Source organism: Podarcis pityusensis, assembly GCF_964106645.2.
Source record: "Podarcis pityusensis genome assembly, chromosome: 13".
Lineage (NCBI taxonomy): Eukaryota > Metazoa > Chordata > Lepidosauria > Squamata > Lacertidae > Podarcis > Podarcis pityusensis.
In genome coordinates, this window is record NC_138038.1 from 20,249,064 (window position 1) to 20,263,615 (window position 14,552).

Sequence of the window (14,552 nt, forward strand, 5' to 3'; positions counted from 1 at the left end):
GCCATTTGGAAAGAAACCAAGTTGGACTCCATATATATATATATGTAATACACACAAACACACTTATGCACACAGACATATATCCTCTGGACTAAATAAATAATCCCTTTCCTTTTTCCCACAACTGAAGCAGAGGAAAGAATTAAAGGTCATGAAAGAGAGGATTGATTGCCAATTCCACTTGCTGGACAATATCGCTCCACATTAAAGCTTTTCCTTGGAGCTGTGGAAAATGGCAGAAACGGGACTCCTGTTTCTGCCACAGAGGATGGCAGCGGGTAGATAAAAAAGGGAGAGACATCTGAAAGTCCCCCCGTTAGATTTGCAATGGAGGCTCCTCGATCCGTTTGATTTCCAATCCAGCATCGTGTTCTCAAATTAACGGCTGGCATTCCTAAGCTGCTTTCTTGCTTATAGAATGTGATGCTTAAATCGGTTTTCATTCCTGCCCGCCCCCAGCACCTGTCATTCATATGTAAAGCTTACATTTGGCCAGATTTTGACTCGAAAACTTGCCTTTGCCACATTTGCAGATGACGCGTCCCAGAGATGGAAGCGTGCAGCAGTATCGAGGCAGAACAGGGTGTCAAAATGTTGCACCCCTAACAATTTTGCGCCCGGGGCAACCGCCCCCCCCATGCTATACCACTACATACGCTTCAGGTTACATACACTTCAGGTTACATACACTTCAGGTTACAGACTCCGCTAACCCTGAAATATTACCTCGGGTTAAGAACTTTGCTTCAGGATGAGAACAGAAATCGTGCTCCGGCAGCGTGGCGGCAGCAGGAGGCCCCATTAGCTAAAGTGGTGCTTCAGGTTAAGAACAGTTTCAGGTTAAGAACGGACCTCCGGAACGAATTAAGTACTTAACCCAAGGTACCACTGTATATTGAGCCAGTCACCACCACTCAGCCTAACCTACCTCACAGAGCTGTTGTGGGGATGAAATGAGGAGAGAGGAACCATGTATGCTGACTTGAACTCCTTAGAGAAAATGGTGCCATATAAATTAGGGTTGCCATATGACCGGAATTTCCCTGACATTGCCAGGAAAACAGTGTCCGGGTGGAAATCGCTGAAATGTCTGGGAAAATCCAGACCTATGGCAACCCATGTCGGAAGTATAGATATTGGCGAATACCCTTAAAAGGGGCTCAGCGACTTTGGGCAAAACTAAAAAAAAGCCCAACAACTTTGGCCAGAAAAGTCTGGATGTTCAATTTTTGAAATATGGCAACCCTAATATAAACGCAATACAGTGGTACCTTGGGTTACATACGCTTCAGGTTACAGACGCTTCAGGTTACAGACTCAGCTAACCCAGAAATATTACCTCAGGTTAAGAACTTTGCTTCAGGATGAGAACAGAAATTGCGCTCTGGCAGCGTGGCGGTAGCAGGAGGCCCTATTAGCTAAAGTGGTGCTTCAGGTTAAGAACAGTTTCAGGTTAAGAACGGACCTCCGGAACGAATTAAGTACTTAACCCAAGGTACCACTGTACTGTAAGCAAATAAATAGAGACATTTTAAATGACAAAGCACCATTGCCCAGTCTCAACCCACTTCTGCCTATGTGCCACAACAGACTAGGAAGCCAGCCGAAAACGAAAAGGCAGATAATTTGGTGAATATAAAATTTAAACCTTCCCCCCCACCCGCTAATGCTCTCTGCCCACCCCTGAAGACTGTGGAGGCCGAGCGAAAAAGGGAGCGTGGAAAGAACGCCTTCCCGAAAGGGAAAGCGCTCTGCCTTTTTCCAGAGAAAGCAAAGTCTTGCCTGGCATCCCTTGTAAATGCCAGCGTGCGAAACCACTCCTTGCAGAGTCTGTGCCAGATGCCCGGAGGGGCTTGGCAGAAGCAGAGCATGACTCAGTAAGACATGATGGGCGAAAGGAATTGAGGGGAGCAGGGATGTGAACAGGGAGAGATAAGAACAAGGGGAGAGCTGTGTGGGGCTATATGAAGGCTACTTGGAATCACCTCATGGAGTGGAGGGAAGGAGGGAGGGAGAGAGATCTAGCTAGAAAATATGTACACCTACGCTTGTTGGCACTGGGTGTGACTTCTCTGTCTGCTTTTCATTGAGTAATTAGGGTTGTGTATGCAGAGCCTAAGACAAGAGAGGTTTGGGGCTTCGGAAGGTGGGAGCTGGACTGCCAGTCCTGGAGCTTTGGATATTTCACTGGACGTGTTACAAGATGGCCGACAGCACACACACACACTTGGGACTGCCATCTTTGTTTACTCAGCCGGGGGATACTTTTTATGACCCGGGGTCAAGTTTCTTCAAGAGCAACCTTCCAGAGGCCACAGGTTGGTGAGGTCAGAGGCAAAAGTGGATTGAGGACATTTACCTTGGTGCCTTAGGGCAGGAGTCCCCAAACTTCATGCAGGTGGCATGGGGCATATCTGTAAACATGTAATTAAAAATCATACAGTATCCAGTTCAGTGCCTTTCAACTGTTACAAGAGGCGGGGGGGGGGGGGAATCATGCAGTGGTCTGTCAAGACCCTCAGCAATTTTCAAGGGGTCTGTGGGGGGAGGGGAGTTTGGGCACCAATGCAGTTTGGAAACCAATGCAGAGTTGGTGAGGGTGTGGCCTGAAGAGCGTCCCAACAGCCAACAGATATGTTCAGAGAGTCATATTTGGCTCCCTAGCCTTGATTTACAGTGACCATATTGAAGTAAAGATGGTGGCCCCCATTAGCAACATCCCCATCTGAATACCTAAGCCTTCCTTGTGACATCAGAATTTATCTGACCATATTGATATGAATCCCAACTTTAATTTCCTTATTATTATACGCTTATGATACTATATGATACGATAATATTTGTTGTCATTGTCCCATACAGAACAACAAAATTGAAAATCTATATCAGACATTCAGAAACCAACAAGTCTGCTATCCCAGCTATCCCAACCTGGTTAGCCCCCTAAAAACTCTGATACCCCATAATTAAATACAATATACTCCCACTGAGACTGCCTTACACTGCGTTTAAAACCAAAATCGCATTTGAATAGAAACTGTTTCTCAGGTGGCTAGTCCTAGTCCTCTAAGGAGCATAAGGCAGAGGACACAGTTCTGCCTCTCCCATTTTATACTCGCAAAAACAGATTGAATAAACCAATTGATTACTTATTTTATCTTGGTGTATACACTATAATTTGTTATCTTGTGTATATGTTTGATTGGTTTTGGTTGTTTGGAATTCAGAGTCAAATCAAATGAGTCATATAAATTTTCACACAATTTAGGAGAATTTGATTGAGGTTCTTTTCCACCTCATAGAATCCTAGAGCTGGGATCCCCCCCAAAGGTCTTCTAGTCCAACCCTCTGCAATGCAGGAATCTCAAGTAAAGCATGACAGATGGCCATCCAACCTCTGCTTAAAAACCTCCAAGGAAGGAGAGTCCACAGCCTCCCAAGGGAGACCGTTCCACTGTCAAACAGCTCTTACTGTCAGAAAGTTCTTCCTGATGTTTAGTTGGAATCTCCTTTCTTGTACCTTGAAGCCATTGGTCCAAGTTCTCCCCTCCAGAGCAGGAGAAAGCAAGCTTGTTCCAACTTCCGTGTGGCAGCCCTTCAGATATTTGAAGACGGCTATCATATCTTCTCTCAGTCTCCTTCTTTTCCAGGTTAAATATACCCAGCTCAGTCAACTGTTCCTCATAAGGCTTGGTTTCCAGCCCCTTGGTTGCTCTCCTCTGTTTTTCCCCTCCTCTGCATCTGCCCAGAGGCCCTCTTCCCTTCCTGCATCTGAGGGCAAAACCCTGGTATTAAAAGCAGTTTCAGACCAAGTCACTGCCAAACTTCAAGCACCGGTCTCTATTGCTTAATCTGACCTGGGTCTTCACCGCAGCTTAGGCCAAGAGCGACAAGGGACCACCGTATCCTGTGCCGATATTTCCCCACCACATCAAGCTTCCCTTGCCCCCATGTTTATAAAGACACCAAGACAGGCCTTTGGGGAGCAGAGTTTGACTCCGGTCTGGCACCCAGCCGGAATGTGAAAATGTCCTGCTTTGCATTATTGGGGAATGTATGCTGCCTTCCACATGTGGCGGACAGATTGCGCCTGGGGGCATGGGGTGGTGAGCAGGCGGCTCTGCTCCAGCTTCTGATGCGTGGAGCTTGCATCCCTTCCCTCCCTGCCTTTTCCTCCCCCCCCCACTCTGAGTGGGAGGGGGGCATCAGGAGGTGAATCTTTGTTCTTCAATTGCCAGGAACTTTTATCGGATAACAGGAGCTTACTCCGGACACAGCAGCCCATGGCTTTCTGCTGTTGTCGCTTTCTCCAAACCTCTGTTTCTCCCTTTGCATTTCCCCATGCGAGGATGTGATGCGGCAGCTGGACTGGTGACTGGCAGCAGCCACCGAGACCACATAACACCGGTCCTGAAAGGGCTACATTGGCTCCCAGTAAGTTTCCGAGCACAATTCAAAGTGTTGGTGCTGACCTTTAAAGCCCTAAATGGCCTCAGCCCAGTATACCTGAAGGAGTGTCTCCACCGCCATCATTCAGCCCAGACACCGAGGTCCAGCGCTGAGAGCCTTCTGGCGGATCCCTCCCTGAGAGAAGCGAGCTTGCAGGGAACCAAGCAGAGGGCCTTCTCGGTAGTGGCACCCGCCCTGTGGAATGCCCTCCCATCAGATGTCAAGGAAATAAGCAACTATCTGACTTTTAGAAGACATCTGAAGGCAGCCCTGTTTAGGGAAGTTTTTAATATTTGATGTTTTATTGTGTTTTTAATATTCTGTTGGGAGCCAGATGGGCGGGGTATAAATAATAATAATAATATATGCTCCGGGACAGCTGAAAGGTGTTCCTTTGTCTACCTGGATAGCTCAGTTGGTTAGAGCAGGGTGCTAATAATGCCAAAGTTGCAGGTTTGATGCCCGATCGGAGACCCAGGGCCAGTCGCTCCCTCTGAGCCCAACCTACATCACAAGGTTGTTGTGGGGATTCACTGAGGAAAGGGAGAGTGTCACCTTCAGGAGAAAAGAGGAACCAGGGTGGAGGTGGTGGCATAGATATTTGGCAGGAGATCAGTGCGGGGTGCTGATCTGGGACAATAATACGTTATAGAACCAGAGCTGTTTTTTCTTCAGAAAAAAAGTAGTCAGGTTATGCTTTAAAAAGAGGGGCATTTATCGTAACAGAGGGATGGGGAAGCAGTTGTGCTCCTGATGTTGTTGGACTACAACTCCCATCAGCCCTGGTCAGGGATGATGGAGTTTGTAGTCAAATGAAATCTGTATGGTCATAGGGAGGACAACCTCTCTGTCATGGCATGTATTTTGAGATACGAGAGAGAGGGGGCAAGAGAGAGACAGAGAGAGGGAGGGAGGGGGGGAGAGAGAGAGAGGGGGGGGAGAGAGAGAGAGAGAGAATACATGCTTGCTTGCCCATGAGCACTTTTGGAATTTCTGAGGGTGTGTAAACACCAGATTTTGATTGTCACCAGTGTGTCAGATGTTGCATGGATAAGTCTCTGCCTGCAGAAAGTTTTATTACATTTATTTATATCTCTGTTTATATCCTGCTTTTCACCCACTCCAAGGTACTCAAAGCAATGTGCATGGATCTCTCTGCCCTTCCCCATTTTAAACTCACAGCAACCCTGTGAGGTAGGTCAGGCTGAGAGGTAAGGATCTGCCCAGGCCAAGATCCCTCCATAAGAGCTTCACGGCTGAAGGGGGATTGGAGCCTGGACCAACCTGGCACTCTGACCCAGTGACATAGCGTGGGTTGCTGGCGCCCGGGGCCATGCAGAGAGAGGAAAACGTATGGGGTATGCATGCACTTTCAACTGCCTAACAGCATCTGTGTCCCCCAGGAGATCGCAGCTGCAGAGATGAGAAAAGAAATGTCTGTAGAGTTGTCTGCAGAGGTCACTTCCTGGTTCTCATGGAGAAGCTGTTTTCAACGGAGTCCAGCGACGGAAGAGCGCAGCTGTACTGAGGCAGCACCAGGTGTTGAAATTTTGCGCCCTCTAACAATTTGGGGGCCCCCACGCTACACCACTGCTCTGACCACCGCTCCATGCTAGCTGTCAAAAGTCATGGTGGACATTTTCACCTGCCACAAGCTGAGTCTGAGAAACAGTGCTATTTTTTCTAGAAAAAGAGGTGCCAGAACTCACCATGAACGCCTCCCTTGTTCTCTTAGAATGGCAATGGCGCCCACCCGAGAGGTGCCAGAACTGAGTTCCGGCAAGTTCCGGCAGGGGAAGGAACAACAACCCTGGAAATAACTGAGGCTGAAAGCACCTCTGGGCCTGTGCAGAGGGCGTCCTAAGCAAAAGCACAACAAGCCCTTCTCCACATCTGGGAGAATGAAAGACTCCCGGTTTCAGACCTGAGCTTGTAAATTGTTGAGTCGGGATCGTGACACCGAATTAAACAACCTTGGCTATCTCTCGAAGTGTAAACAAGACGTAAAAGGAAACTCTCCTTTCAAACACAGAACATCTGGCGAGCTGCTCCTCCACCCCCTCCTACTGCCACTGCCAGCTCTTGCCATTTATGCTTGGGGTATAAGAGGAAGTAGGTGAAAATAAGTACTTGCTTAACATCAGTTACAATTCAGGCTGGGGCCAGTGGTTTGGTTGCCCTCTCCACCAGCTTTGTGTAAGTTACTTGAAACATTTTTTTGTGTGTGTATGGTTTCTGGGTAGCAGGAGAAGAGCACCCCAAATTTATATATGCACACACACCTAGCCCTGGAGCTTGTTTTAAAATCAGGGGCTCAGAGTTCAGGGCTTTGCAATGGACAAGGACCCCTCTGAACATGTACAGAGCACTTCTCCTTCATTACAGTTAGCAAGTTTCCATAACCAGTGCCCCCGCCTTTAGGCCTAGAAGGAAGTCACAAAGGTCACAATTATTCCCATCACCCTTAAACTACAATTCCCAGGATTCCTTGGGGGTAAGCAATGTGCTTTAAATGTTTGGTGTGGATGGGACTCTACTCAGAGGTTGGCTTTGAGTATTGCTCAAGGAATTTACAAGTGGCCCCTGTGATGCTCACCCTCCAGCCAGCCCCATGGCATCCCCAGTGACACAACAGGCAAGCACACAGGTAATGCAGGGATGCCTGCAGACAAGGGAAATTTATGCCATGCCCTGTTGCATGCTCCTTGTTCAGGGAGGAACTCTTTTCAGCACCGGGCCTGAATAAAAGTCCCAAAAGCACCTGCTGCCGAACAAATTTGGACCTGATACAAGACCAGACCACCCAAGGAATGCAAGCTATGCCCACATGATGCTGAGCTCTTTGGACAAAGAGAAGGAGACAGATGCAAAGAATAAAATGACTATTGCGTTATTGTATGAAACTGCAGGGATGCGAGTGGCGCTGTGGGTTAAACCACAGAGCCTAGGACTTGCCAATCAGAAGGTCGGCGGTTCGAATCCCCGCGACGGGGTGAGCTCCCGTTGCTCAGTCCCTGCTCCTGCCAACCTAGCAGTTCAAAAACACGTCAAAGTGCAAGTAGATAAATAGGTACCGCTCCGGCGGGAGGGTAAACGGCATTTCCGTGCGCTGCTCTGGTTCACCAGAAGCGGCTTAGTCATGCTGGCTACACGACCCGGAAGCTGTACACCGGCTCCCTCGGCCAATAAAGTGAGATGAGCCCCGCAACCGCAGAGTCGGCCACGACTGGACCTAATGCTCAGGGGTCCCTTTACCTTTATGAAACTGCAAAGGGGTTTGCCCTTGGAGAGACTGACCTCCAGCCAGCCATACACCAGTCCCGGGGAAATTCATAACACCGGTTCATCAATTATGTCAAATGTGCTTGAGCATGTCTATTAGTCAACGCAAGCAAAAGGGGATCCAGTTCATCTATCCCTAAGAGCAAACATCTGTGTCTGAACTGGACCATCTAGAAGAGATTTATGCACATTGACTATGTTTACCTAAATCTGCTCAGTTTGTTTATTTTGATTGCAAAGTAAACTTGGAGGGGGCTGCAGAATTTAGAAGGCATTTTTAATTTTTGGGGAGGGGGTGGGTGGGTTGTCAGTTTTGTACAACAAGGGGGAGGAATGTGAAATCGTAAGCTGTCTGGAGAGCCGCAGAATCAGGCAGGGAAAAGGAGAACGACAGGCTGAGACCTGTCCGAGCTGAACATAAAACCTGCCTCTTCCTCTGTTGGATTGCTGGAAGACACGTGAGACACAAACGGACACAGGTACACATATTTATTCACATCTGAACAGTACACAGTTACAGTTGTCCACGCAGCCACTACAACATCATCTAAAGTCACCTTTCGCCCCCTCCCCCGCCGTCCCCTTTGAGTCATCCACCCATGCAAACTGAAAAGCCAGGGGGAAATGGGCCTTTCGGACAATCGCCGTGAAACCTACTGACCAATCCAATTGCTTCTATTACAGAAATGTTTATTATTGGTAAAGACTGTTTTAATAAACTGGCATTTGTATTACAAGCAAACCACGGGACGGGGGAACAAGAGTATTAACAAAATAGAAACCCCACGCATCGCAACAAAGAAATGTAAAATATAGGCAGCGATTTATTTTTTTGTAAGGTACTAACTTTGGCTATTTCCTTTTTTTTTTATAATACTTTTCTCTCTCTCTCTTGCTTTCTTTCTAGCTGTGAAATTCTGAATCATATTTAGAAATATGCCAACCAAGTTTTGTGGGGAAATGTAGCTTTCTAACGGTTTTTCTCTCTTTCTTTCATGCAAAATACCTTTAGAAACTTAAGCATGGATCTGATACAGAAGACTCTTCTCCATGTGAAATCAGCTTATTCAGCATCAGTGTCCATTTTGCAACCACGTTCTGTATAACCCGCGACTCCCCATCTTCCCCTGTCTCATAGTTGGTTCTCAGCTTAAGAATTTACCATCTGTTGACTTATTGGGTGGGGGGCGAAACACACACATTTGGCTTTCTTCTCCAAAGGCACACATGTTCTCATGAATTTAAGATTGAGGAGGGCCTGCATATTCATAAGAAGAGGCCATGGACCCATCTAGTCCAGCCTCCTGTTCTTACAGTGGCCAACCAAATGCCCATGGGAATCCTCCAAGCATGAAAACAGCACTCTTCTCTCCTGTGGTTTCCAGCAATATACAGAATTCCTGGTATGCTGCCTCTGATACTGGAGACAGGACATGGCTGGGCAAGTAGCCATCAATAGCCTTAACCAGCAGGCATTGGTCTAATCCTCCTTTAAAGCCATCCAAATTGGTGGCCATCACTGCCTCTTGTGATTTCTATCGACAACAACAAAAAGGATGCTCAGTATCTTTCTGCCACGTTCAGCTGAGCAGTCATCCTGAGCTGCTCGCACAAAGGTTTCACGGGGCTTCTAAACGATGCCTGCTCTTCATGAGGCAATCGTTCTGATTTATTTGCCGAGAGGTTATGCTGCTCCCCACCCACTGGTCATTTACCCTACGCGTTTTATTCCATTTATTCCCATTGCTTTCCTAACAGCACAAGGTGTGTGTTTTTAAAGGTGGATTTGCTGTGCCATGTTACCATAGCACTTATCTGCTCATCTAGCTTAGCTGTGCAAAACTAAAGTTCCAGTATGAGATGGAATCCCTCGCTCAAAATAGCGACGGTCTGGAGGCAGCTTTGATAACCGTGAGATTCTGCTTTCCGTTCTGCAACTCTGTGATCTTCTAGAGGCTGTAAGCTGGCGTGTTGCAGCTGGACCTGTTCCATGCTCATTTATTAATTAGAGATGATATCCGTGGCCTCTGTCCTATCAGATAAGAACACTGCCTGATTTTGCTACAAGCACAGCCTACGGTGGAGTGTACTGTTCTTCCAGCCAGGGTGGGATGGGTCCAAGAAGGAAAACAGGACTTCCTAGAATCTCTCAGCTAATGGAGCAGCTTCTGTTAAGTTCTGGCGAGTCCTTGAAACCTTTCCAGGCTCCTGTGCATAGTCCACTATTTCACTGGCAATGTCAGGGATTCTGCAGATGTGCAGGGAGGCCTAATGTGGCCCAGAAACATCCTCCAGGCCTCTATGCTCATCTGCAGAGGTCTTCGGTGTGCTACACAATCACTGATTTCATCAGGCATGTGGCGTTTTGCACATGCACATGGAGGTCATTCCGCCGGTCTGGAATTCCATGATTGCAATCTAGAATGTGGACCAGAAGGGACAGAACCATAGATTCACAGGGCAGTAGAGTTGGAAAATACCCCCAAGGGTTATCTCATCTAACCCCCTGCAATGCAAAAATCTCAGCTTAAAGCATCCATGACAGATGGCCATCCAACCCCTGCTTAAAAACCTCCAAGGAAGGAGAGTCCACCACCTTTCAAGGGACAAAAAGTTTCTAATGAAGCTTTCTGGAATTGGCAGCCAATGGTTCCACCATCTCTATTTTAAAAAGTTTGACATCAAAGCTGTTAGTTTAGTTTGAATATATGGCACTATGCTCTCACCAACAGTGGTCAAACATTCTCTGTTGTTCTGTTCATAGATAGTAGCTACTACAGAGCTGTGCACACACTCTGGCTAGGAGTTACCGCCACCAGTTTTGTCCCACCAGTGTTAGAACTATGATCAAAGTTGGCCAAAAAAAAGAGAGAGAGAGATTGAAATTATTTATTTTAATTTTTTTGCATGCAGAAATAGACCCACTGAAATGGGGGGTAATTCTATACATGATTGTCCACAATGATCCAAATTTCACCGGTGCTTTTATCTTGCCTCTCTTCTCTAAGCATGAAGATAGGATGGTGCCCCCACAAAAAAATAAAATAAGGGGCATGCTTGGCTGCAGTGTGCCCAAAGGGGACAGAATGGCTCAGCAGTCATGGCTGGTCAAGAAGAGTCAGATCGTTTTGCATTATCTTCTTGCTTCTCTTGGGTAGTCCCTGAAATATAGGGCACATTTCTCCACCAGGAGAAGAAACAGTGTGAGGGGATCATAGTGGTTGATGGTTGAAGGACCACCCTAGAGACCTTCTGACCAAGGTTAAGATGGGGGTGGGCTATAGCTCAGTGGTAGAGCCTTGCATGTAGAACACCCCAATTCCTGATGTCTCTACCCATAAAAAAAATCTGGTAGGCCTCTATCTGAACCATTGGGGGGCTGCAACCTGCCAGAGTGGACAATACTTAGGCCAATCAGTTATCTAAGGATATGGCAGTTTCATGCTTTTCTTGTGTAGTCCATTCTGTTGGGAATTCCACTCCTCCGTGCTGCAGATGTGTGATTGTTGTTGTCACGCGTCTGCGTTTACATTCCACAGTGTTGGATGTCATGGGACCGGAAGTTCAGATACGCCGTTTCCGTGATATTGCTTTTGCTCTTCTCTTCTCTTGCCGATGAAGAAAGTAAGAGGAGCCATGTTTTCCTTTGTCCTGTAAATAATAAACGTAGTGCTTCATATCTATGCCTCAAGCCTCACTTTCGCTATCTGCTGATATCTGCTGATACTGCGTGCAGGTGTTTACAGATACCTGTCGCACTGGTGGCTCAGGAGGAAGATTAATCACCTGAGTGGCAATTTGAAGGGAGTAACACACCATCTGTGGTGCTGATTTCCCAATACATTCTACCACTCAGGACTTGCATACTGGTTCGCCACATCTTCTGGATTTTTGTCCACCTCTTACTTAGAGATTCTGGCCATCTGATGCCAACAGCTTGTAAAAGAAGTGGTAGTCCCAGTTGTCTGACAAGAGAGAGGTTTTAAAAAATAAAAATTAATAATCCCATCCTACCTAGAACTGCCATTCAGTTTTGCCTAGAGCAAATTTTCAAGGCAAATTGAGATGTTCCGGTTTAGGCAAAACACTGGAGAAATTATTGACGGAAGCAAAATGTGTTTTAACCAGAAAAGCAACCTTTCTCGGAGGGCTGCCATATACTCCTCATCGCACCCAAGTGTGGGGCTGGAAAATTCTCTTGCATTCCATCCCAGCTTTCTTATGTATTGGTTTCCAACTCTTCCTAAAGCCCTTATATACTTCTGTGGGTGGGTGAAGAGGATCCATTTTCTGCATAATTCCAGTCCAGAGAGACAACAGGAGCAGTGCGATGATCTCCTCTGGCAGGCTCCGCAGTGGTTCAAAATGCTGCAAATTTTCAAACATCACAAGTTCTCCACCAGGTCTACAAATATCTTGTAATATATATCAAGGGGGAAGCGATGATCCCAGTTCACTTTAGTTGGCCCAATGACTTCAGGTGGATCCTCTTCACTTATGGAGACCGTCCCCGTCCCCCCCACCCTTTATTTTACTTTTCAGTACCCTCTAATATTTATGAAAATGGGTGGGGATAGGGGAACACTGGCAAACCATAGAGGTTTAACACCCAACCCAAATCTAGCTCTGAGTCTTTAGCGTAGAACCACAGCCCTCCTCTCTCCACCTTATGTCTTAAGGCCACCAAGGGGGACTTTTGCTCACCCCCTTTTTAATGCAACAGAGGTAATGGCTTTAATAACCCACAGTGATTGGTTCACTAGTCTGAGGAAGAATGCAGAGCATCGCTTTTAATTATGTCTCACGAACACAACATCTGGGATAACGTCGGAGGCCAGGTTTATAGGATCACAGTGATTAATACAATTCCCACTCATTAACGACAATGTTTGCACTGTTAGTTTGTTTGCCTTGGCCAGCTCTGCTCTCTCAAGTATGGCTTATAACCCCTTTTTAAACTAGTGCTGTCCCATTTGGGGACTGGCTAGCTTTGATCAAACCCAGCAAGGGAGCTACGGGGCGAGGTTCAACACAGCTTCACTGAACTACGAGGAATGCATCTTGAGCAAGAAAAAGAGAGATCAGGGACCAAAGACATTCTTGATGTTGCCAGCAACGCATGGATGGAAACATGGATGGGGGTCTCCTCCTAAGCCTCCGTCCATATACTTCGAGGTTTGATCTTCACAGTGTCAGTTTTGACAAGCCAGAAATCACATCCTTCCTCCCCTCCCAGAGACGCTCCCTGAAAATAAAGTCTCCATCGTGTCCTCTTAACATCCTCATGCTTCAGATCCAAATATTCATCCTCTGTCAGCCTCCTTCAAGTCCGTCGGCCATGCAACACATTCAAGCCAGGCTGCCTATTGTATTTCTTGGCTTAGGGGGACACAGTGCCTAAAAAGGAAGAGTCAGTGGCTGAAGATTGACAAGTACAAGTGAGGAAAGAAGATCCACAGAGACAAGGATGGAGAGGCACATAAGATGGCCATTCAGAGGCACCTGGAAGAGTGAGACCAAACTAGCAGCATCGACTGGGTGCAAGTTCTGCAGGACCAGCAAAATGCTGTCAATCCATTTTTTCTTGAAACACACACACACAAGCAATAACATTCGTTCCAGTTACCTTCCTCTGTTTCTTTCTCCTTTTTTTAGCATCTTACTGTCTGCTACAGGTAAGAGGTATTGGGTGAAAATACTGGGGAGGAGGAAGAAAACAACCCACAACCGATGCAGTGCATTACAGGGTTGCTCTGGTGCTCCCCAGAAACGATGGTGGCCATGGGGAGACTAAGCTCCATTTTGTTTTCCTTCATGTGTCTTCACCCCGAGAGGCATCGGTGAGGGAAAAAGCAGGGTGGGGAATCACAGAGGGGCTGGCCAGTAGGACCTCTGCCCCGCCTCCCCTGCTTCAGACTGGCGAACTGGCAGTGGACTCGCTGTAGAGGCTTTCCACAATGTCCCCCCGCTGGATTTTGCGCAAGGCGGTATAAAGGGCGTCCATCGTGGCGCTGTCTTTGCTGGACCAGTCGGAGAGAAGGGCGCGGACGGGGTACTCCTCCTGAGTGAAGGAGTCTATGTGGTCCTCCTTGTAGCCCAGCTCCCCAGCCAAGTGGCGCCAAGTCTCCTCGGTGGAACCGTTCAGCAGCTTCTCAACCTCCTCCCTCTTGTTGACAGGCAGGTTGGTGTAAAGGTTCCCGTCTCCTTTAAGGCCTGGAGTGGGGGGAACAGGGGTGGGGAGCACAAAAGGGGTTACGTAGGTAGGAAGTCAACACCCAGCCCACCTCAGAAACCAAGAAGGCCTGGATCTGTCCATGGGAAAGCAGGCCTGCATCTGACCATCAGTGCCCTACTAGGAACTGAGGAAGCTGCCTTAACCCGAGTCAGGTCATTGTCCCTCCCAGCTCAGAGTTGTCTACACCAAGGGCAGGGAACCTTTTTGAGCCAGAAGACCAGATCTTTATCTCCCCAACCCATTGCAGGCCAAAGCTGCCTGGTGGTTGGAGTCAGTCACTTGTCAATCACCTGATGTCAGAGTGATATCAGGTTTTGCTTCTCCAATCAGGGATGGATTTTGGTAATATGGCAACCTCAGCAAGGACAGGAATTGGTGCCCCCTAACTTTGAGTAGGTATTATTATTATTATTATTATTATTATTATTATTATTATTATTAACTTTAGAAGATATCTGAAGGCAGCCCTGTATAGGGAAGCCTTTTTAATGTCTAATATTTTATTATGTTTTTATACATGTTGGAAGCTGCCCATAGTGGCTGGGGCAACCCAGTCAGATATTATTATTATTATTATTATTATTAT

At 47.1% G+C, this 14,552-nt stretch overlaps 1 protein-coding gene across 1 annotated transcript in view; it reads right to left on the reverse strand.

The window, feature by feature from the left end:
* Positions 1-8,203: 8,203 nt before the first annotated feature.
* Positions 8,204-14,552, reverse strand: part of NGFR (nerve growth factor receptor) — a 67,355-nt gene continuing 61,006 nt past the window's right edge. The window contains exon 7 of the mRNA XM_080979426.1: positions 8,204-13,944. Coding sequence (XP_080835552.1) covers positions 13,643-13,944 — 302 coding nt within the window. The 3' untranslated portion in view covers positions 8,204-13,642. The remainder of the gene's footprint in view (positions 13,945-14,552) is intronic.